At 36.0% G+C, this 24033-nt stretch overlaps 1 protein-coding gene across 2 annotated transcripts in view; it reads right to left on the bottom strand.

Annotated features, from left to right (window-relative positions):
• GRK4 (G protein-coupled receptor kinase 4) overlaps positions 1–24033 on the bottom strand; it is a 39191-nt gene that overhangs the window by 10912 nt on the left and 4246 nt on the right. For both annotated transcript variants that reach the window (XR_004060679.1, XM_030947272.1), the window contains exons 2-10: positions 17761–17847; positions 16983–17095; positions 12051–12128; positions 10909–11009; positions 9483–9575; positions 8076–8139; positions 7207–7347; positions 4731–4921; positions 2240–2277 (exon numbers count right to left, since the gene is read on the bottom strand). Coding sequence is in view for 1 of the 2 variants with exons in the window: in XM_030947272.1 (XP_030803132.1) it covers positions 2240–2277; positions 4731–4921; positions 7207–7347; positions 8076–8139; positions 9483–9575; positions 10909–11009; positions 12051–12128; positions 16983–17095; positions 17761–17847 (906 nt within the window). In the remaining variant the exon portion in view is untranslated. The remainder of the gene's footprint in view (positions 1–2239; positions 2278–4730; positions 4922–7206; positions 7348–8075; positions 8140–9482; positions 9576–10908; positions 11010–12050; positions 12129–16982; positions 17096–17760; positions 17848–24033) is intronic.

Genomic DNA, 24033 nt, shown 5'->3' with positions numbered 1-24033 from the left:
ATGCAGAATCTAGCTTTGGCACAGGCTACTGTTCTTGGACAAACAGAAATGCTCATTTCAGATTCTGCATCTATGCATCAGACACTTGAGGTTTTCCATTCTGCATACCCACCACAAGCCCTTAGCTTTCTGACTCCTTAGTAAAACTTCAAAATTAACTTAATTTCTTCCAAATGTGAGAAAACTGTAGCCTGTACTGAGAGAGCTTGTTCTCCTGTAATGAAGTACCCCAATAATGCCAAACACGAGTACTTGGAATTGCTATCCCCACTCCCACCCCAAACCAAGAGCAGCCCAGTCAATAACCCACTCAGAATTATTTATATTGTAACATGTCAGTTCAGTTCTGGGATTTCCTCTTCTCGTGAATCACTCCTAAGTGGAAAACAGCTTCTATTGCACTTTATCAGACAAATGTCTCAAGCTGATGACCTTCCCCTATCACACATGGCCTTTAGAGCTGTACCTCTAACAGAAATCATCTGGCAATAGACTGGTTTGTCATGCACTGCTCAGAGGGGAACCAGTCCAAGCAGGGCAATGGGAATAAATCCACCCCACTCTCCCTTACATTCCCATGGACATTCCCATTCTTTGTTGGATAGATTCATGAACTGTTTCAAGCACATTCAAGACGTTTCAAGGCAAGAATTGTATTGACATTTTAATGTAAAAACACATAAGGTACTTTCTCAATAAAAATGTAAAAGTCTAGACAGAAGAAACGACAATTACATTTTCAATTCAATTCTAAAACAATTTTGTAGAAAGATTCGTTGCAAAAAGGAAAAAAAAAAGATCAAAACTCACACTTATTGCTAATACTGGTTATAAGGACAGGGATACTGTTGTTTACAGGAACACCAGAGACTCACACAATGATTCAGGCTGGAAGGATTTCAGAAGGCCTCTAGCAAAACCTTCTGAGCAAGCAGGCAGCCCAAGGTGTCCCAGGCTTTTAAAATACTTATTTAGAAAGCCTCCAAGAGTGGACACTGCATCACCTCTCTGGGTAGCCCACTCCAATGCCCAATTAACCTTTGTGCACATATGCTGTGGCATTCAAAAAGCTCTACAGCATCAATATTAACAGCATATTCATTTCTTATGTACATGTGTTAGATAATCAGGAGAGAGAGACGGAGAGGAGGAAGTCAAGTTCCATTTTATATGCTGGTTGGAAATAAGGTAATGCTCTGGAGCAGCAAATGCTATTTTAAATACATTCAGGTGCTCTTATATTCCCTGACATCTGATGAACTCCTCTTTCAAGCAAGATCTGAGCTCCTGAAGCGATTTTCTAATTAGTCTCCTGTGCTCTCTGGAACTAGATCAAAATATCCCTGGCAGAGAGGAAGCATTCTAGTGCAGTCCTGCAAGGCTACATTTTTCCTCAAAGAAGCCTTCAGCTTTTCTAAGACATTGCTGGAGAGAAAAATTAAAGAATGCATTTGATGTCTAGCAAAGCTTTAGCTCTTGGAAAATGACTTCTCTCAAGCATCATCGTTTTGAAATTTATCAGTCAGAACATGCTGACTTTAAAAAAAAAATAGTGTGCTAATGACTTCAAAAACCGTTTTTCCTCAACTAAAATGCTCAGCAGTTACAAGAACAAACTTGTAATATTAATCCACAGCTTAGAAGAGAATTCCTGCACATGTTCCACAGTCAATTCAAAAGATTCTGGTAATGACTTGCATACAAAGTCATTAAAGAGAATTAATTTGTCTTTTGACAAACAAAAGACTACAAACATTTCTTCATATTGTTTGTACTTCCTTGATTCCTTCCAGCCACCATCAGGGACCATCAGACCTCTTTTAGTCAAAAAGTTAACACAGAAATGCTTCAGATTTCTTCCACTGACTAAACATTCTGATTTACTAAGTGAAATTCTGCCCCCCCCCCCCCATCTAACAAATCATGTTTCCATAATTGAAGAAAAGACAAACAAAACAAATCCATATAAAAATTTTAGTGATATTAAATCAAGAGGAGGGGAAAATGAGGAGCAAAAGAGAAAAAGTAACCATTTGAAGGTAGAAAATTGACCCTTCATACATAATCATGGTCACTCCCAGAGTTTTCCCCTGTTTTGTAAAAAGTAAGGCAATATTTTCTTTGCTAAATTAAGATTCATCAATGAGGTCTCTTTTATTATGAAGAAATCCCTTACATTTCTGGCTTGGTATTATAGGTATAATTCCTGATTTCAAAATGAATTTTAATTTTTACTTACCACAGTCATCAAGAAGTATATTCTCAGGCTTCAAGTCTCTACAAATTAAACAACAGAAATGTGAATTAAACACAGACAAAACTATTAGCCCTCAAGTGCAACAGAAGACTTCTTGGTTTTGACTGAAGCAATTTTTCCAGTTCTACCTATAAACAAAAAAAGCTGTGAAGTTGATGGCCTATAATACAAATAGCTTAACCAGAGAACTAGATCCACTGTCCCTGAACTCCTTAATCCTCTTTAATTGATATTAACATAACTATTTAATGTGCATTAACAAAGGCAACACAGCATTAAAATCCTGATATAAAGAACCAGTATTTACACCCAAATTTGTGCTCATAAGTGAAAAACATTTCTCCTGAGGAGTATCAGCTTTACAACTCCCCAGTGGTAAAATACAAGTGTTTGCTGCAGTTTGATGTTGACCCCTTGCTATATTTCACCCCAGAGCATCAGAATATCAACAAAGAGTAATAATCCCAAGACTAAGCACAGGCTTAATATCATTCATCCAAACTCAATTTCTTTAACTTGGTCATGCAACTTCTAAAGCTTCCTAGACACTTCATCTAGTTAAGATTCTTTGCAATAACTTTCTAGAAGTTTCCTATTACTTTTCTGTAAACATCAAAGTTTCACAAACAACATTTTTTAACAATTAAATGATAGCAAGACTCAGGAAATACTACAAGGGCAATAAATTCAGCATTGCAATTTTGCATCTTGTGCATTTTTACTTTGAGAACAAAAGAAAATATTGAATGGAATGTTTGAATTTTTCTCTGCTCAAGGAAAATTTGGGGAGTCATTCAAGCTGAATCAGAAGTTTTTCTAGGATTTATCCCCTAGGAGATTCTCCTGAGGATATACATACATATATATATGCACGAAAATTGTATAAACTGTATAATGTACATTATTATTTATAATAGTGCACTATAGATTGTTACAATAGATATTGTTAATTTTTTATGGTTTTTTATATGTGTGTATTTGTGGTATGAGTAAGCATGTGGACTGAGATAGTATCTTAGATTTATTCCACCATAAAAATAAGCCAAAAATAGACACATAAAACCCAGTAGTTGGCTAAAGAATCAGTTATTGGAATAGATTCTTAAAAACAATATGTATCTATACATACATACATACAGTTGTGACAAGAAGAAGAGTCTGAATAACATAAAAGAAAAAATTTTAGGAAGAATGACTCTAGAGTTGACATTCTAAATGAGAGAAAACTGTTCACCAGGAAATCTAAGTAGGGTTTTCCCCCCCAAATATTGATTCATTAATGTTCTATAATATGTTTCATTATCTTATGAGATTAACTGTATACAAAAGTCATAAAGATGCTCTGCTTCTCATGGTTTTAAGTCTCGACAATCCCCATAACGTTAATAAATGGACATTAAATATAAGATTACAACAGCAGAGAAACCAGGAGAGATCAGAGGTAAAAAAACTGAAGAACACTAGGATTTGACATAAGTGTTTGAAGGTTGTCTTGTGGGCAAACAGCTAACAAGTTAGGCCTAAACACAGGGTTGTGGTTTGGGGTCTTTTGTTTTGTTTGGGGTTTTTTTTGTTGTTGTTATTTTGTATTTTAAACAATTCATTTTGTTTTCATTTGAACAATGTAAAATGACCTACTTGTAGCTGATGAAATGTCTCACCCCTGCTTCCCTCCTATGTGTATGCCAAAACACAGTGTGTAATATTGCAAGATTGGCCAAATTCCCTAGGGAACCACATCCAACCACCAGCATAAGGCTGAATCACTCTGGTTCTGCCACTTCCCACTCTGTGTGTCTGTGTGTGTGACACTTAGTGTTATACAGCAGAAGTATAAAAAAAGCATTCTTGGTCCACCACTAAGTTTGCTTTGCTTCTTCTGTAACATTAATGCATACCAGGGGTTAAATGATGGATGTACAAATACAAAACAGAGCATTACATTAATACAATCTCAATTGAAATGCATAAAGCTTCTGATAGTTTCATTAATTCAAAGGCAATAATAATTTTATTGTAGGAATCTGAAACTAAAACAGAAGAAGGAGCTTTTCACATGGGCTATGACTATCCTGTTACCCTTGTGAGTGTAACATGCAATGCAGCCAGGGACTTCTAGAGCCCTCTGTGAACTGTTTTAGTGTGGGCAGGAATACAATGCCATAGTCCTAAATCTTATGTATTAAAATTATAAATTAATTTGCTTTGTAAATCATAGTTTCATTTTATTTTACAAACAAACCTTGAATAAACTTTATACTGTTTTAAAATATATCAAGCATCAAGACCTAAATCAACAGCAAGAGGACATAAGAGATATATTCCTAGGGATATGCCATGAAAAGGATAACTAATTTTTTTTTTATTCTTTTCCTACAAAATTAAAATAGAAACGTGTTTTAGTAGGAAACAATTAATGTGTTCAATGCTGAAGAGACATGGAAAAGTACAAGTAAGTGTAGATGACACTCACCTGTAAACAATTCTCTCCCTTTGCAAATCCTCCAGACCACAGCACAGTTCTGCAGCATAGAAAATAGCCCTTTCTTCATCAAAGCCAGGATTTCCCATGTTATATATGTGAAACTTCAGATCCCCTCCATTCATTATGGTTAACACTAAACACAGGGCATCTTTTGTCTCATATGTATAGGATAAACTAACCTAAAAATGGGCAGAGTGAGAACACAACCATTAATCATTCATAAACCCCAGAACAATTCACAGATCTTTTTTCCAATACAATCAACTTATGAATCCTTTTTCAAAGCAAAAAGAACGAAACACACAAGTGGAAAATCACTCTTGCAGAGTACTGGAAGACACAAAGGAATTCAGACTAATTTGTCTGTGTACACAAACCATACACACAACACAAAAGCTTAGTGGCAAATCTGTTTAGATGCCCAGAAAATAAAGTTATTGATGATGCCCCTCAGCTGCATGGTACCTGTATTACTCTTTGTCCAGATAGCATATTCCTTATTTTATTAATATCCATGAATTATGCACTGCCAAACCATCTTCCTGAACTACAAGACTCAAAACTGCCCTAGAGGAACTCAAATTATTTTAAATCAAATGTGTAGTTTCTATTCCTACCCCTGCCTCCCCCCCAGGTAACTGCATATTTCCCTCATTTAGAACTTGCCAACAGTAATGACTCAGTATAACTCCTTACAATCTTTCTTCTCACTGTACTTGAAATGTTGATAGGCAAGGATAAAGCACCACTTTTTTTTTTCAGGTTTTAGGTAAAAGGTTTTTAAGTGCATTTAAAGTTTTAAAGTAGACTTGTGAATTAAAAAAACCCTCCCCACTTAACACAATGTAATATACCACAAAATTTAACTGCTTAAGTTACAAATTCATTTTCAATAGAAAAAGTTATGTTATGCAGATGATCATCTGGTAGGATCTTCAAAACTACCTAACTTGTACTAAGAGCAATGGAATTCAAACAAATACTTAGCTTACAGTAGGTAAACTAGCTAGGTAAAAAAAATCAGTAGGGTGGGGTTTTTTTAACTCAAAAAATGTATTTAAATGCAGTAGAAGTAAATAATTGTTTTAATGCAGTAATAGATCCAAACTGTTCCTTCAGAAGTGTAAATACAATACTAAATAATAAAACTAAATAAATACAGAAATCAGCTACTCAAATCAGCTACTCAAGGCATAGCTTTCCATTTGGTGGTTTTAACTATATGTCCAGCTATTTATGACTGTACTTGTGACAGAGACATGACAACTTACCTGTCCACTTTAAAACCAGTATTACTGCAAATGTTAGACCTAGATCTTCTCTGTTGCATAAAAACCACCATTGGATAGCAAGAGGAAAATAACTCATGCTCAATTTTATAAAGCAATTTCAAATTCAACTTGGATCAATTATTGATTTACAGTGTTTACATATACAGAAAAAAATGTTACTCCAAAATAGAACTTTCACTGTTTTAATAATTTATGGGTAAATTCAGATACTCTCTGAATTCAGTTTCAATCAATTTAAGCCCAGGAGCCTTATGCAAAAATAACATTAGCATATTTATACAAAACCATAATTTACAATAGTTTAAAATATTAATGTGTCTGGCCAGCAACTTCTTCATTTTTCTTGTAGCTGGCAGTATTCTACAGTGGCTTTTTTAATACATGAAACTTATCAGAAAATAAAAACATATTTTATACACATATATTTATAAATAACTTTCACTATCCTCTAAAACAGGTACTATAAAATCCTCTGAACAGCAATACAAAATTTATAAGTAAAAGGATTTCAAACCAAAGCAAAATGTATTTGAAATTAACATTTAAATGACATTTCAATTAAAAAGTAAACATTACCTGGGGAAAGTTTTACTTGGTGTATCTTTGAACATTTTAACTTCTTACACTGCTTAGTAATTAGAGCTACTAACAGAGCATAATTTACATCATTTACAAATGATATTTAGGTACTGAAACTAAGACTTCCATTACATGGAAGTTCCATTAAAAAGTTACTTGTTTCACATCCAAGATACTGCTTTAAGCCTTGGTACACAACAAAGCAATATAACCTGAATCAATACACAATTAAAATGTCATGTTTATCTTAAAATATATCAGCAATGGAGTAACAAATGCTATGACAATACCTCACGATATAAAAACTCAACTACTAAGCAGAGAACAAAGATTCAGTGGCATCAGCATGCTGAAACACTGCCTAATGTTCTGGCTGTCAGAAATAAAACAGGTGGACCAAAAATAATCCTTGTGCACAGAACTATTCCCAATCACACACAAAACATATTTCTTATTGTATTGGTCATTCCTCTCATGCACTCCTTAAATCAATTTTAAAAAGAGTTTTGTGCCCACAAGCTCCTGGAAGAGACAAAGAAGAAGCAAACAAAACGAGATAAATTTCTGAAAATAGAAAGTAAGTAGATACTTACTACAAACCTACTATTCACTTTTTCTAGAATCCTTTTTTCATTTAGAGCCATTGATTCTCCTTTCCTCTTCTTTATTCTCTTTTTTTCTAGCTTTTTGCAAGCATACATTTTTCCTGTTGCCCGTACTTGACAGGCACACACCTACAAAAAGAAGGATAATGTGTCAGAGATGCTGGAGGCTTTTTAGAATTTTTATTTTAAAGAAAATTAAATTTCATTTTCTTTTCAAACTCTTTAATGCTGTCAGAAAATTATGGTCTGTAAGTATCAATACAGAACCTTTGCTCATGAAACTTTAAAGGTTCACAAAAACTGTAACAGAAGTAGAAAAAGTGATTATACAGAGGCAAGTACATTTCTTTGGGGGTTGAATAGTTTAGCAAAACTGTGGAGCCTGTGTTAGTGAAACAAGTGACTACAGTAACAGTGCTAAGTGTCCTAGGATGTGTTAAGGACAAATATTCACATCACAGTCAAACAGGATAATGGTAATTTAGTTGCACTCTCCTTCCATATAGGGCTCTGGTTAAAATATGTACGGAGGCAGTTCAATAAATTATAAAGAGAATTATTAAAATCTATAGATTTTAAATTAGGTTCATTAATATTCTACATAATTAGCAAATTGCAACTAAATTCTTATTTCCAAATGAAATTTCTAAGTAGAAGTGACTGTTGTCAGTCACTACAAGTTTTCTGCAGCTTTGTGCATGACCTACAATGCTTTAACACGTTAAAACAGTTTGTATTGACAACAGCTTGCCAGGTGATGTGTCAAATGTAGATTGATAGAGACAAGAGTTAAACACACTCCCCTTTTTCTTTGACTCCTTAAGAACTGCCTTGCAGAAAGATACTTCTGTACTCACCTCTCCAAATCCACCTTTGCCTAGGACTCGGTAATGCCTAAATGTGTGTTTGGTTACTGGTTGCCTGATTAACAGAAAGAAACAATTACTGCAACAGGAATTACAAATGTTAGCAATCCCTCCCCACCCCAAGGTCTGTCTTCATTTTCTCCTTTCTGTTCTGACATATTTCTGAACAGATGTTGCCTTAACCTCATGTAGAAGTACTATAATGAGCTGAATTTCAAACGAAAGGGGTGCTCTGCTAAGAAACGTGGGCTCCCTCATCTGGTCACCAGGCACTGCCAATAGCAGGAAGGAAAGCTGCCCAGGTCGGCCCTTTGCTGCCTCAGAGCCCGAAGTGCTCCCAGCACAGGCCATTTTCACCTCCTGCCGCCTCCCTTTATTGACTCGCTGACACGCAGACTGCATTTCAGTGGCATCAAGCTTACAATGTGGCATTTAAAAGGTAAACCATTGCTGATTTCACTTTGTTTTTACTAAAGAAAAGTTGTGGTATGCAAGAGCAGTTCAAGAGCCAATTTGTTAGGGTATTGATGCAGAGGAGGAGGAACAGATAACTGGAGGCAGTAGAGCTGTTGATCCCTCTATGCTAAAACTCTCCTAAATGTGTCAGAGCAGGGCTATTACAAGGTACTGGGTTTTCCTGTGTTTGCTTTAAATGAGCACTCACTGTTACTGCAGCTTTGTTCTCAGGACCATAGAGGAGGTTCATTTAGTAGAAAATCTGAGTGACTTCCCTAATTCTCTTACTGGGTTTTGCAAACAATTCAGTAAAATAAAGACATTGGAAAATTGGAATTTACAATAAAATCAGTGCTCGAGCACCTTAAAGTTTGAATTTGTGATCGCAATACCCAGGGGGCTGAATTTGAATCAATTTTTAAGAATTTCAACCTTCTGAAAGAGTCTGGACACTCAGTATTGATTTGAATGTACTACATTCTGATACATATATAATATGTAAATATTGCTATCTTGTAATTACTAGATCTGTATCTGTACCACCCTAAAAAACCTAGTACTAATCCAATTACCAGTGGGTAAGACTAGATTCATCCGTTTATTAACCACTAATTAGACCAAGTTTGAAACGAAAGGATGATAGTATTCCCAAGAAAGACTGGTATTCCACTGCACATTTGACAGCCAAATACTTCTGAATTTGTGTTTACCTAATACCACTTAAAGACTTAATTTATCACTTAAAGGCTACAGACAGTTCCATTGGAGTATTGGTTCTCCTACTGTCCATCAACATCATCCTTTACATCTTGTTTTTCAGATCATAATTTCTTAAACAGGCCGTCTCATTTAGCATACAGCTGTACAGTATTTCCAGCATAAAATCAAAATTTGCTACAAAGCAAAGCTAAATTATAATGCAAACATTATAAATAAACTTACTTTTCCAGCCATTTCCACTGTAAGAAACGGGAAAAATACACACTCTCCTGGTAAGCTTCAAAAGGTGTTTTGCTTAGGTATTCATGGACAATTCTAGCAGGAAAATAAACAAAAGAATAAAATCCATCTTACTCTGAAAAAGGTTATTGAAGCAAGAGGTGCTATCAATCTACAGACATATCTTTAAACATATCAATGAAGCTGTAGGCAGAAAAACATCACCAGTGTGCTCTACAATGGTTTTGACCTAAATGTCTCACAAAGTGAGTACTTGTTACAGAAAACTGTTCCTGTCAAAACACTTGTGAAGGCCAAACTACTGCTACTTACAGGAACTAGACACTTTGACCTCTGCATTTTCATTGTCTTCAAACCCACCTAAACATCAGCTTCTCAGCAGCTTTTTTTGCATGTATGAGCCTGCAAATATGAACTCTGAAAGTATCTGCAAGGTTTCATGCATTCTTTGAAGACTGGTAAATAATTTTTTTTTCTAGTGAAGTACTAAATGCCATATCCAAACCTTGAACACCAAGTACCTTAAAAGAACCACACCAAGATAGAGGTGGGGAGGGAAACAAGTCATTCAAACTGTAGTTAGGTATTTATTGGACAGGGGAAAGAGGATGATCTACATGAGACACTCTATTTGAGACATGTTTTATGAGCTGTTCTCACACAGCCCTTTCAATCTTATAATCTCAGCTTGTTACAAAGCATGCCTATTTCTGTTGCCAGGGAGATGACCCAAGCAGTGACAAAACCTGTAGTCATTCTTCAGACATGATCAAGCATGCCTTGAAGAACCAGAAATATTAGAAACATAAAGGCTTTAGAAAGACATGTAACACTCATAAACATGTACCATCCCTCCAAAACAAACCTCCCCTGCTACTACTGTGTGAAATACCACTTCATGACTGCAGAACAAAACCAAGTTGTATTGTTTTGTGTTAACTATTACAAGTGATTCTCTAATCAGCCATCTTAATGGCACATAAGTGTTGGCCTCAGTTAAACCTATTTTCAAGAACCTTAAATGTCTGAAGTTGTTTAGAAACCTTTCAAGCTTCAACTTCTAACTTCATATTTTTCTGCGTACCTTCATAATGGAAGAGAGTCTCTCAAAAAGTAAGAATACAGTAAAGAGAAGTATCATTTGTCTTACAGAATTCTTGGTGTCAGACAACAGTGTGATTTTATGCAAAAGCAGCATTAAAGAAAAAGCTCTGCAAAAGTCAAACATCTAAATCACATCTGAAGGAAACCTAGTCCTCTAATAAATCTGTTCCAAGTTTCTTACTTTACTTACTCATTTCAGGGACTCAGTACTTCTAGATATAACAACTTCATATTTCACTTTCCTTAGAAACACATAAATTTCTCTTGTAATTCTCAAACTTAACACTAAGCATTTTTAACTTACCTAGTACAGTCCATGAAAAGATCCTTAGAAGGGTTCTTTTCCAGTCTTGCTTTACATTCATTTACTGTTTCCTGAGGTATTTCTGGCAAATGTGCTGCAGACTTAACATAATAAAAAAGAAAGGAAAGCAACAACAAAAGCATGAAAATCAGTAGAAAAACTCAAAGTTTTGTATTCAAAGATAAATTAAAATTTTTAATATGGTTAAAGGAAAGGAACAGTTTGACTAAAGAGAAAATCAAGAAAGTTGTATTTGAGCAAAATTTTTATTTCTTTCCTGTTACAGAACAATGAATTGGAAGTTATTTCAGTTATTTACTATTTCAGTATCTGGGGGAAAAAACTTGGCAATAAGTCAAATTTCTTTTTCTTTCCGTAAATCTACCACCAAAAAAGCAAGTCAACTCTTTGGCTTGGCAGGATGGAAAGAAGGAGAAAGAAACACAAACACAGGCTGGGAAACTATTTCAAACCAGATCAAAGAAATCTGGGTTTTTTTGAAAAATGTACGTGAATTACGGTAGTCCCAAAGAAATTCTCAAAATATGTACAAATTAAGATTCCATCTGCTTTTAAGGCATCTTCAAGGCCTTTTGTATAAGATGACCAAAGCAAGAGAAGCAGAAGGAGCATCTCTTCATAAAAAGCAAATATCTAATTATATACCCACAGAAAAGCTTCCACTGGATACCAAAAAAAAGACGCTGGATAAATGTAAAAAATCAGCTATTAATGATTACCACGGAAAACTGAAAGTAACAGAATGCTTCAGAAGAAAACAGCATTTCACTTTGTGAAAACCTGCAGCAATTCTGAAAATTTACAGCAAACAACCAAGGCCATATAGGAGTCTAAAAGACTTCAGATGACAATACACTGAGTTAATTTGTTTTTAAATTTTCTGTAGGTGTTAAATGGATAATAAATTGTAATTGTAGTAGTTATATAAAAGCAGAGATCAGTCAAGGTTTCTGCTCAAGTTGACTGAACAGAATTTTAGAAGGCAGCACACCTCCCAGAAAGACAAAAATGGGATCAATGAAGTTTGAAAGTCAATTTACTAAAAACAATGCAACCACTCATATCTCTCTATTTATTTGACACTTACAAAGTACTTGAGGAAATTTTTGCAATATATTTACCCCATTAGTGAAGTACGTCTCTAAAACTTTGAGGCCACAGTCTATGCGCTTTTCATCTGAAGATACCTCATATTCTGCCTAGGAGAATGGAATTGAAAATTTTATTATGTTCACAGTCACTTGGCATCTTTTACATGATGATAGGTAAATTTTATCACGAATAACACAATACTCTTAGTATAAAAGAAACAGAAGTCTATAAGGTGAAACATGTATGAAGAACAGGAATAAAACAAAGCATATGGAATTTAATTTTTGGAAAACATACAAAACCTAACAATTAGTCTAAATGCAATTACAGAAACTGCATCCTAGAGGTTAGACTAGATCAATTACAATGAAATAATATTTATGTAGTGTTGTAGGACAGAATGACCCAGATGGAAAATAATCAGGAGTACAATAATCTGTTTTTTTCTTCACTGTACTTTTTTTCCTTCATGTGTTATTCTTTGGTTCAGTTTTGGGTAAAACCAGCATAAAATTACTTTCTACAAGCTTATAAATGAGAGCTAAACCAAACCCTACATCATTCTTTGAAAAAATAAAATTGATTAGATACAAATTTTGACGGTTTTTGACTTAGTAACATCTGGTACTGAGATGAAGAAAAAGAGAATCACGTAACACAGTGCATTTTGCAGATAAACAACTGGCAGCTGAACAGAGCTCCAGAAGTAGCTACTTATGGAAAAAATCCACAACCAACAAATCACCATACAGACACTACTACTGAACTACTTACTATTAATAATTTTATGGAATAACCTAGAAGCAGACATCAGAAGTTACAAGATTTAAAGACAACCCAAAATCTGGGGAAAGATTAATTAGAAAAGAGCAATCTCAAACAGCAATGCATATTAGGTTTGTTAGCTGGGCCAACTCAATCAAAGCTTATTTCATATTTCAGGATGTAAATGCACCTAGGAACAAAGAATACATGGCAGACTTCCAGAATAAAGAACTGTATCAAACAACACAACAGTTGGTCTTATTGGGACAACAGTCATTAGAAACCTTGTTATAGGTAAAAGTTAAGTTAAATTAGGGTATATAGTTCAATTATATTGTATTAATTATGTTATATTAATTGTATTATGTTAAAGGGGGGGCTTATTAGAATGTGCTAGGAGAAGAGTCGACGATTTGGTGAACAGTGGTCTGGCGGGGCCTGATGAGGTCAAAGAGGGATTGGACGGAAGACCTGACCAATCATTTGAAGCCCTGCAGAAACAACTGGTTCAGAATGAATGGCATTAAAGACCAATGAGAAGCCTGGAAATGGACCAATCATCATGCAGATCCAAAATGGACCAATCCTGGACTCAAAGCGGGCTATAAATGGTGGAAATTCGGTTGGGTTGGGGTTCTTGTTTTTGGATACTGGTTTGGTTTTGGGAAGAACCCAGTGCGCTTGAGGTTAGCGCACTGTTTCGGTTTTTGGCTCGCTGTGTGGGTGCCTGGGCTTATCCTGGGTACTCCGTTCCTTGTAGCTATTTTAATAAATGAGAACCTCTTTCTCTGGAGAAAGTTTGGCCTCGTTCATATTCATAACAACCTCATTGGAGATTACAAGTAATTGATGTAATCAGAAGTTATTTACCTTTATAAAGAAAACTAGAACACTAAAAAATGACAGTCCAAGAATCAAACACACACAATACTGGAAATAATGGAATTCCTGATTTCCAGTTCTGCCATTAATGACAATTAATCAACACTGACTCAAGTCATCAACATCTTTTTCTACTGAGACATTATGGTATCACCCACTTCAGCACACTACTCAAATTCATCAATCCAAATGCAAGCCATAATTTCTGCTGCTCAATTCCACAACAAAAAGTGGAAAGGAAATGGTGAGGAATTCTCCTGCAATTGCTAATCAACCTGAGTAAGTCAGAAAAGTTTATCAACCTAAAGTTCAGCAGTGTGCTTAGCACCTTTAACACTAATTTAATACAATTAGTTAGGCATGCTGTTTTAAGTGGATAGTGTAATTTAAAAGGAAGCTTGAGAGGTGGCCTTTCCAAATAATTCTGTTGCTTACAGGGAAGTTTGAACTGTCACTGATTCCTTTTCATATGTGAGTAACCCTGTCCCTAGCCAGTGAAATGAGTCACTAGATTGGATAACTCATTCCTCACTTTAAGTTCTGTCACTTACATTCAATTATTTCACAACTCTTCTTTCTGTAAAGCCAAGCTGACTCCAGACTTTTAGGTCACGCCTTCCCAAGAACTGGACCTTACCAGACTCAGTATTCAGTACAAGTAGACAACACAGCATTAGTACTACCTTGGTTTTGTACTCCTGAAATAATCACACTGCTGAAATCACATTGCTTCATGTAAAAGAGTCAGAAAACTCTATTAACTAAGATGCAAGGTTTTTAAGGCTATGACATTTCATTTCAGGAAATTTTTTCCCAAAATAATAAGTCTAGAATTTTTTTAACATTTTAAAAAGCTAAACTTGGCAACAGCCAAGGTAAAAAGCACATAGCCTCAGCTTTTGCTTCCTGTATTGCCTTACAAAGAATACCAACCAAAGAAACCCCTCAACCCCGAAAAGATTAAATCTTGCTGAAATCTGGTGCTGAAGTCCACAAAAGGGAATCAGGCAAACTCAGGAACCATCTGTAAGAGATAGCAGGTATTTTATCTTACATCCTTGATCAAGACAGGATGTTAGTTTAAGATCATGAGAGTCACCAAAGGCTATCTTGTTTCAATGATTCCCAATAATAATTCTTCACCCTGATTTTTCAAATGGAAGTTAAACAACAAATACAAAAAAGTAAATTGTGAAATCATCCCTTACATCTGATTATATGAGCTATGCCAGTCTTCGGTAATTCACAGAAGCGTTGCAATCCACACAACATTATAGGTTGCATATTTCAAAACAGTTCAAATTTTTCAGTAAGTGAAAAACAGTCACTTCTTAGAGACAGTTTTACCTAAAAATTACATCTCTAGAGCAAGGACACACCTGTCTTACAGCCATGCCTAAGATTCATTCTCTTTCGTGCTGCCAAGGATTTTGCTACTCCTTATCTAAGATATAAGGATTAAAATGTGTGCAGAAGTTGTAACCATTAAAGCTAAATCCACAGTTGTCAGTGCATGCCATTCATTAAGGACTCTGGTTTATATTCACTTCAGGAATGAAAGCTCCACTGTTCTGGATTTCCATTCAATCCATTCAGTCTCCAGCTGTCAGCCTGGAGCTGTCTCTGCAATCTGGTGCTCAAACAGCTCCTGGGAGTCACAAAAGTGAAACACACCTGGGGAGTAAGCCCAATTGCACACAAATTCTTTGACAAATATAAACAATTCCACCTATTTGACACTCAAATTCTATTTTAGCTGATCTAGTGCCTCAGTTTTTAATACCAAGGGGGAAAGAAGATACAGTGAAATAGGAGGCACAGCAATAATCCCATGTACATTCCTTACACCCTGCCTCTTCCAGAGCCATTCCAATATTGTAGTTTGTGATGTGTGCAAGCAGCAGCATTACCCTACTTCTGTCTTCTTTGGTCATTTGTTCTCTGCATGTAAGAACAAAAATGGCTGGACTGAAAAAACCTGTTCTATTGTCAGCAATCTCAGTTTGAGACTGTATCTTATTGCTCTTGGATTAACTGTGAGGGACAAAGAATCAAAAGCTCTGAGCTGTTCTTCTCTTAAGGGCTATTTTGTGCCTGCCTAATCTCCTCACTACTTTCTCCCTCCCCAAGAGGGTTTTGGGCTGAGGATTTTTTTGCAAAATATAGCTGTGGGCACACTTCCTTCCTCCCTTGTTCTTCAGCATTAGATATCAAGATGTAAATATATCAAGACCTTTTGCCTTAGTCTCAAAAGAATTGTTTTTTCTCCTTCCTTAGACGGTTCTCTAAATTTCCATCTCCATTATACAGTTTTTAATTAGCACATGCTATGTAGCCTAGGGCTTCCATGCAAGTTGCAACACTTTTAAGTCTATGTTTATAACATTTTGAAGGCTGAGTATAGCAAGTAATATTCATAATACAGACACCCTTTCAGGCTCTAGAAGCCAAGCAGCACGTCTTCCTAAAATTGCTTCTCTCTTTCCCATAATGCCCATTTCTGTAGTCAGACCATATCAAGATGGCAGACTTCATAATAAGCACTAAGTATTTTCCTTTATTAACAGAAGTGGTTTTTTGACATCCATCAGAAGTTACAGCTTTACAGTCAGCAAAGACTATGTTTTCACACTATGTTTTCAAATACACAGCATTAGGAAACAGAGCTGTATAGAGAAAATTAATAAAATGATTGTGTCTTAAACAAGCAGGCAGCTAAACCCCACACAGGCACCCACTCACTTCCCCCCACTCATAACCAGAAGGGCAGAAGTGAGAAATCTTGCAGCTTGAAATAAAGACAGTCTGATAAAGCAAAGCTGCAGGTACAACCAAAGCAAAGTAAGAAATTCATTCATTTCTTCCCATTGGTAGGGAGATATTTAGCCATTCCCAGGAAAGCAGGGCTTCATTCCCATGTATAACAGCTAGCTGGCAAATTGTACCTCCCCCCTTCTTCTTTCTTTCCCCCAGCCTTTATTGCTGAGCACAGCACCATATGGTATGGGATATTCTTTGGGCTCAGCTGTCCTGGCAGTGTCCACTCAACTTCTTGCACCATCAGCCTCCTCACTTTTAGGGCAGCATGAGGAACACCAAGGCTTTGACACTGTGTAATCCCTGTTCAGCAAGAACTAAAGCATCCTTGTTCCCAACATTATCTTGGTCTAAAATCCAAAATATGGCACTAAATGACCTACAGTGAAGAAAATCAACTCTATCTCAGCAAAACCAGCACAAAAGTCCAATATTTACATACAAGAATATATAAGACACTGCCTACTGAGAGCCATCATCCATTTCTCACTACTTACCACTGCATCCAGAAATTCAATGCATCTTTTCAAATCTGGTCTAGAATCACAGAACTGTCTGAAGAGAAGTCTTCCTATTGGCTGTTTGTCACAAAGCTGGTTATAGTCTCTTTCTGGGGAAAAAAATTATATATAAATATCTTTATTTATTTTTATTTTTGTAGTAGGATGGTCATTACTCCCATTTGAGGTTAGAAAAACACTCAAACATGAAGATTTTACATTAACATATTTATCAAAGATACCATAAATATGCAATGATTCCAAAGAATAGTGAAACACTCTTCAGTCACATCTGTATTCTACTGACTATCCCATTTACTAAAAGCACACTGAATTATATGCTTGAGGTTAATTTAGGTTAGGATGCAAAAAGCAACCATACTGTGAAACAGCAATACCAAAGCAAGCAAGATGGTTTGGAAAGAGGGAATACAAGATTATAACAGAAAGGTAAAAAAAACTATTACTAGACATTAAGGAAAAGGGTAAAATATATTACCATCAATTTATAATATTATTCCTTTTTCTAATTCAAGGTTTTGTACATCTATTCTTTAGGAACAGTTTCCTTTAACAAACAAGGAGCTGTGATACAGTTTTTATCATCTCATAAATTTTATTTTCTCATAAGTTATCCATCATCTTACGAGTTTAATAGCTTTTTTATTTTTTTGCTATTTAGCATTTAGAAGCAAGACAGAATCCTTTCCATTACCAGCACCAAGCTCTTAACCTTCCCTCTCCAAGGAGAGGCTTTATTCTAGGGGACACTCACCGATGGAGCACCGAATACCCTCACAGTGACTGACAGGGGGCAACTTCAGCATTTCTTTCCATTTTTTACTACGCCCACTCCGTTTGCCTAGAAGAAAATATGAATAATATAAAACACAATACTGTGTCAGAGTAAAATTGAACATAAAATTGAACATAAACAGCATAAAATTAGGTCAGTTCTACACAGATGTGTCAGACTACTTTTCATGCCTATAAAGAAATCCATCTAGAAGGATATCCAAACCAATAACAAATGTGATACAGAACAACTTTAATGCTTTTTTTCATGTTTCATGTAAAGTCTTTCCCAAGACAAATCCTTCACATTTTGTCTGTGTATGTAGAATATCTCTGCAGAGAAAAGACAAATAGCTAGGTGTTTTGAAAATCACAAACAAAACTGAAACATCGAAGATGGAACAAAAAAATTTCGAGAATTATCTCTCAACCATGGTAAAGAATGGAAGAAAATAAAATTGAGTAACAAAGTACCAAGAACAAAGTTCTTAAACACATTTTTTGATAATAAAGTTGTACATAAATATTGTCTCTTTATGGGCAGTAATAGTAGTAAGAGTAGATCCCACTAATAAATGTGAGGGCATAACTCAAATACAACCTATTTACTCTAGATCATACAAGGATACCAGGAAGAACTTAGCTGTTGTAAAATGTAGATATTTTCAATGTCTCAGTTTTCACAGCACTGGTGTTGAATTAGTATTGATTTTTTAAAACTACCACAATGCTTTTCTCAGTTTCTAAAAAAATATATCTGTGCTACATTTTCTATGTTACATTGAAAACACATCTGTGTTTCAGCACATTACCCTGGCCAATTTCCTTTACAGAAGATATGCATACTTATCAAAAAAGTAGAGATAGACAGGAACATATCCACACTTTCAGATCCAAAATATTTCTGTGGAAGAGTAATTTAGTGCTGCAAAAGACTTTAAAGATTTTACTAAGCTATATGATCAGATGCATTTCCACATGACAGAGCAGCAGCGAATCTGCACAGAGGCTTTCTCACTGTACCAAAGCAATACACACTGCTAACCACAATGGGAGAAAAAGGAAGGGAGTTACCCAAAGTAACCTGAATAGAAACTAAGCAGCAAAGGGTACCAAACTCTTTCAGAAGTAAATTGTTAGGGTGAAAGGAACTAACATCTTCAGAATAACAAAACAGGTCACACCAATTTTTTTTGGTTCATACCAATTTATCCTTGATAACAGGAATATTGACATCTTACTGTGCTGCTGCCACAAAACATTCTCAACTCTAGTGTCCATATAAAGGTAAAAAAATAAGGAATAAAACACCTATAAATATTGGCTTGTGGACATTCTTTGAACTGTCACCTACTCTCTAAAAAAATGCAAACTTCTTCTGCACTTCATTTTCTAATAATCACTTTGCAGGTCATTTGCCTTCCATACCATTTTAGAACACAAAATATGGAATTTACTTCTCATCCTATATGTCAAGCAGTACCAGAACTAATAATGAGGCTGTAATTACCAGCATCATTAAAACAAACTGTGCCTATTTTAACAATATATTTTTTATCTTAAAGAGAAGTTGAATATATGCTTGAAGAAAATCAAATCAAAACAAAACATAACACCTTTCTAACAGAAATGAACACAAAGAAAATCAAGGAATATTGACATAGACATCCTATACACATACACTGAATAAGAAGGCCTGGGTATGGATTATGTGATCATGAAAAACAGCGGATAGAAGTGCCAGGTTCAGCCATGTCATACTAACCTGCAAGGTCCACAGAAGTTAAACTGCTGCTGTTAGAAACTGCTCAGAAAGACTCACTTGTGCATGACACCACACAATCAGTACTGATCCAGAATGATAAACCAAACCCACATTCATATCACACTGCTGTTTGTAAAATGTAAAATTAACTGTGATATATATCAAGAATACCACATTCTGAAGCACTGTCAAATTAAAAACTCAACCCATCAAAAAGGAGAGGATGGCTATTTTACTTCAAGTCCAACACAAAAAGAGCTGTATTTTGCCCAAATATTTTGCCATGATGTGACTGTTACGAACTTCATTTTACAAAAAGAGAACACATGCTAGAATGCAACTGAATTCACCATCCTACAGAAGTCAGTAAAGGCTACATATAATTTATGAATCATACATAAGAATCAAGTGCTTAACAGTATCAACTAAATCAATGTGCTCCCACTTTTCTCTGAACGGAATGTTCTTGTATTTACAGCAAATGCAACTGTCAAAGTCTGTAGGTCCCAGTAATGTAAAGAGCCATTTCTGGTAAAAGTTATGGCAGGAAGCCAATTTGTTTGTCACGTTATTCCCTAATTGCAAAATTCTTTTCCATTTCTGAGGCAGTTTAAAAGAAGTATCAAATCAAATTATAACACTTGTGGTTTGAAAGTGTCTTAATATTGATTTCAGAGCTTCTATTCTGAATCTCACTCTAAAACACTTCAGATAAAATTCTTCCAGAAAGACCAGGAGCTCACTTTCCAACAGAAGAGCCAAAAAGCCATTAGGTTAAGGTGCTTTCTGGTTGACCTCTGTGGCTCAGATGAATTACTGATTTTTGCCTCTTTCAGAAGGAATCATGGCTAAAAGCAATGTCCAGCTTGAAGTGAACTCATCTTGTACAAAGAGAAGGGTGGATGCATCAATACACATTACAGTGAGAAGAAACTTCAATTACATTTTCAGGTACAAATGTTCTTCTCCCCAAATTACTTCTTAGAGTTACAATTTCAACATCTAACTCTTTCCCCATTTTTCCTTCTTAAAAAGATACATACTAAATTTAGTTAGATCACTGCACTAGTGAGGGCAAAATGTTTAGATGTTTTATTTCAGCTTTTTTTTAACCTTCAGAGAAATATTTGAAAAATGTATGTAAGGCAATGCAGTTGGCTTATTCATCAGTAAAACCACAACTAGTTGTAAAAAATGAAACTGCTGTGGCCACAACCTATGTCAAGAAATAAGAATATGTTTTAAGTCCTCAGATACACTTCTCAGAGCCACAGAGATCTTCCTTGCAGACCTGACTGCAGACTGACTCTCATTTCAGTGAGCACAATGTTCATTGCACATCATTAAATTAGTTTTCCTTGAGACAATGAATTTGGATTCTGTCATGCAGAATCCTTCTTTACTGACACTGAGATTCTGGCAGGGAGTTTTTTGTGCTCCAGCTCTCCTGCCTGTGCAGGGCAAGCACCATGAATCTGAGGCTGAGCAGCACACAGCTCTGTAGCACTGGGGTGCACGATTGCTACAACTTCATTCTTGCAAAACTGATTCCACAAACCAGATTGTCAGATACCAGCTGAGAAATTCATACTAGACCACACCCAGATAAACTCTGAAAGCCTAAGACTGCAACAAGATGACAACCTACAGCACGCCTTTAGTGTATAAATCAAATCAATTGGTTCAAGGAAAAATGCAAAACAATTGATGCAGGAGCTCTACATCATCTACACTGAGACACATGAAAATAAGCTGGGTACAGACACTGCCTTAAAATATGTCTTTCCCACAGCAAAGGCAGTTGCAGGCAAGTTTCCTAATAGATTTAAAACTCACATGAATTCAAATCTTCTCCTAGTTCCAGACACATTTTTCTTCAAACCACTCACAATAAGGATTAAAAGCTTTCACAAAAAAAAAAAATCAAAACATTCCTGTTTAACTATGACCTTATGCTATACAGGCATTTATAAACACTACTCATTGAGTAACAAATTTTCCTTTTATGCCTTTATTGGGCAAGATCCACCTTCAAGACACAAACCAGTGTGGAATTAATACCTCAGCTCCTCAGATCAGACCATAACACTGGAATAGCACCAAGTTCAAACTAGAAGACAAGCTCACACATACCATCACTTGAGGAAAGCTGTCATGCCTCCAGCTCTAGAGACAGCTCATAAGGTACTGCTGCGGGGGTTCACAACAACCTTCTCCATTCTGCAGGCCGCATGTATTTTTTTCTACAAAATACAACTTGTATCAAGTTGTATTTTGACAAAATACAAGTTTGTATCAACTCAAGCCTCGCCACAGCTTAACAACTACATTAAAGAGAGTGGCAACGCTTTTCTATGGAGAAAGGGGTTTTTTGTTGTTGTTTTTGTTTCCCCCACAGACATATGATAAATACAATCTGGCTGGTTCCCAGTAAACTTATCAGAATCACCTGGCTGAAAATTCAGGTTTTGGCAGAAGGTTAGCACCTAACTCACCAGCATTACAAAGGCCAAGGTACTTCTGAATGCAAACAGAAGCAAAAATGCAAGTAGTACAGTAAATAAATAAAAGATATCTATAGATTACAGATCATTATGGCATTTACAAGATAATAGGCCTCACATTCCTGGATTCAAGTGCATGGAGCTGGACTCCAGCAAGGTAATACTCGAGTGCTCTGGCTCATCCGACTGTCAAGGCAGTAACACAGCAGGCAGTTAAAAGCCCAGCTCTCCCCGTGAACATTTGTGCCGTTTGTTTACGTGCACAATCATTTATTGTTCCCAAGCTAACGCCACTCGAACAACTGGTTCTTCACACGGGCTCTCTACGCAGCTCCAGCGATCATGTGCACACGTAGGAATGCCAGAGCACACCCTCTGCACTTCACCAATTAGGTGTGGAATGGAAAGCTTGGATCAACCCGAGTAAATGTAACTGATCTTAACATTTATTAATCTGTTCTTGCAGTGAAACATTGTAACATCTCTGTATGCATTTCGAGATGTCTCTAACCAGCCAATGAACAGGGTTTACAAGGGAGGAAAAACACACAGAACACTGCAATTTTACAGCCAACAAACAAGGAATTTTTTAGCATGATAGCACACTAAGAGTGCAACAGATATTATAGAAATAAAATTCCTTTAAGCTGATTGTGAAGTCTCTATTGTAATTGTCACATTTGAAATAGGCAAAGCAGCAGCGTGTATCAATTACTAGATATCTCGTGTTGTATTTAGTAAATGTAATTATTTAAGATTCCAACTTGCCCACATCCATTCTCCTTACAGTTCATTAAATAAAGGACAAAAAGGCAGGCATTGTGCATAATTCTGTACAAACACAGGAAGACATGTTTCCTGCCACAATGAGTTTACAGCAATTTAAAGCACAATGCAATAAGAGTGCAATAGAACATAGGAGGCAAACGAGGGAAGAACTGACAACAATTGAAGGCAACTACAAAAACTCTCAGCACTCTCATGTTGAAATTTGTATTTGCTGCTGGTGGACTTTCTGGGCATGAGTGTGCCTTGCTTTCCCACTTGTCCTACCCCTGAAATAATTAAAGAATTCAGATCAGTTCAATAGCCAAACTGATCTGAGCAATCTCCATAGAATTATCTTCCTAGTTACAAACACACATAAAATAGGACTCCTTCCTTGTAGCATCAACACTATACTGAAATATTACCTTATACCGCACACAAAAGTAGGATTTATTTTGCTTCCTGAACGATTTTAATTGCTTTCAAGCCCAGACAGATAAAACTCACTATTTGAGTGGACTGCTCATTTTCTGTGGAGAATACATCATTAAGGTAATTATTCTGAAACAAGTATCTTACAGGATTCACTTAAGCCAAACTGTGATCACATACTGCTACTGAAAGGTTCCTTCCTTCTAAATCCATCCTTGGACTGCACCTAGCAATTATCAAATCTGCAGGAGCTTACTGATTCATCTGAAAACCAACTTTGGGAAGAAAACCCCAAACCCAAAACCCAGCAACATAAGGAAAAAAACCACCTCAAAAACCCACATACCCTAGATTGGTTCATGGATCCAGCTGGCAACTGCCTCAGCCATTCTGCAACCACAGGCTAGAACCATACAAACCAAGAGCTGGGGGGCATTTATTTGAGGCATGACTTTAATTTAGCCAAAATCAATGATAATATCCAAGGATATGCTATGCCTAACAGCAGACCCAATTCTCATTCCCAAACTGTTCCTGCCACAGCAATATAAATGAATTTTAAATGGATGCAAATGGACCAGGTATGTTTAAAATGTACTCTTGGCATAGATCCTCACCTGGAGTAAACTGCCACTGACTTCAAAGGAACGATGCATTTACCCTTTGGGTGTATTTTTTTGAGACTATTACTTTAGGCAATGAAAAAAGAAAGACTCCTAAGGAGTTTAAAACATACAGGGATTAATTTCTTTCCTTCCCAACATCACAGACTATATGTGGGATG

The sequence above is a fragment of the Camarhynchus parvulus genome, chromosome 4, assembly GCF_901933205.1.
Source record: "Camarhynchus parvulus chromosome 4, STF_HiC, whole genome shotgun sequence".
Taxonomy (NCBI): Eukaryota; Metazoa; Chordata; class Aves; order Passeriformes; family Thraupidae; genus Camarhynchus; species Camarhynchus parvulus.
Note: the sequence above shows the minus strand (reverse complement) of the source record. Positions and strands in the feature narration are given on the sequence as shown.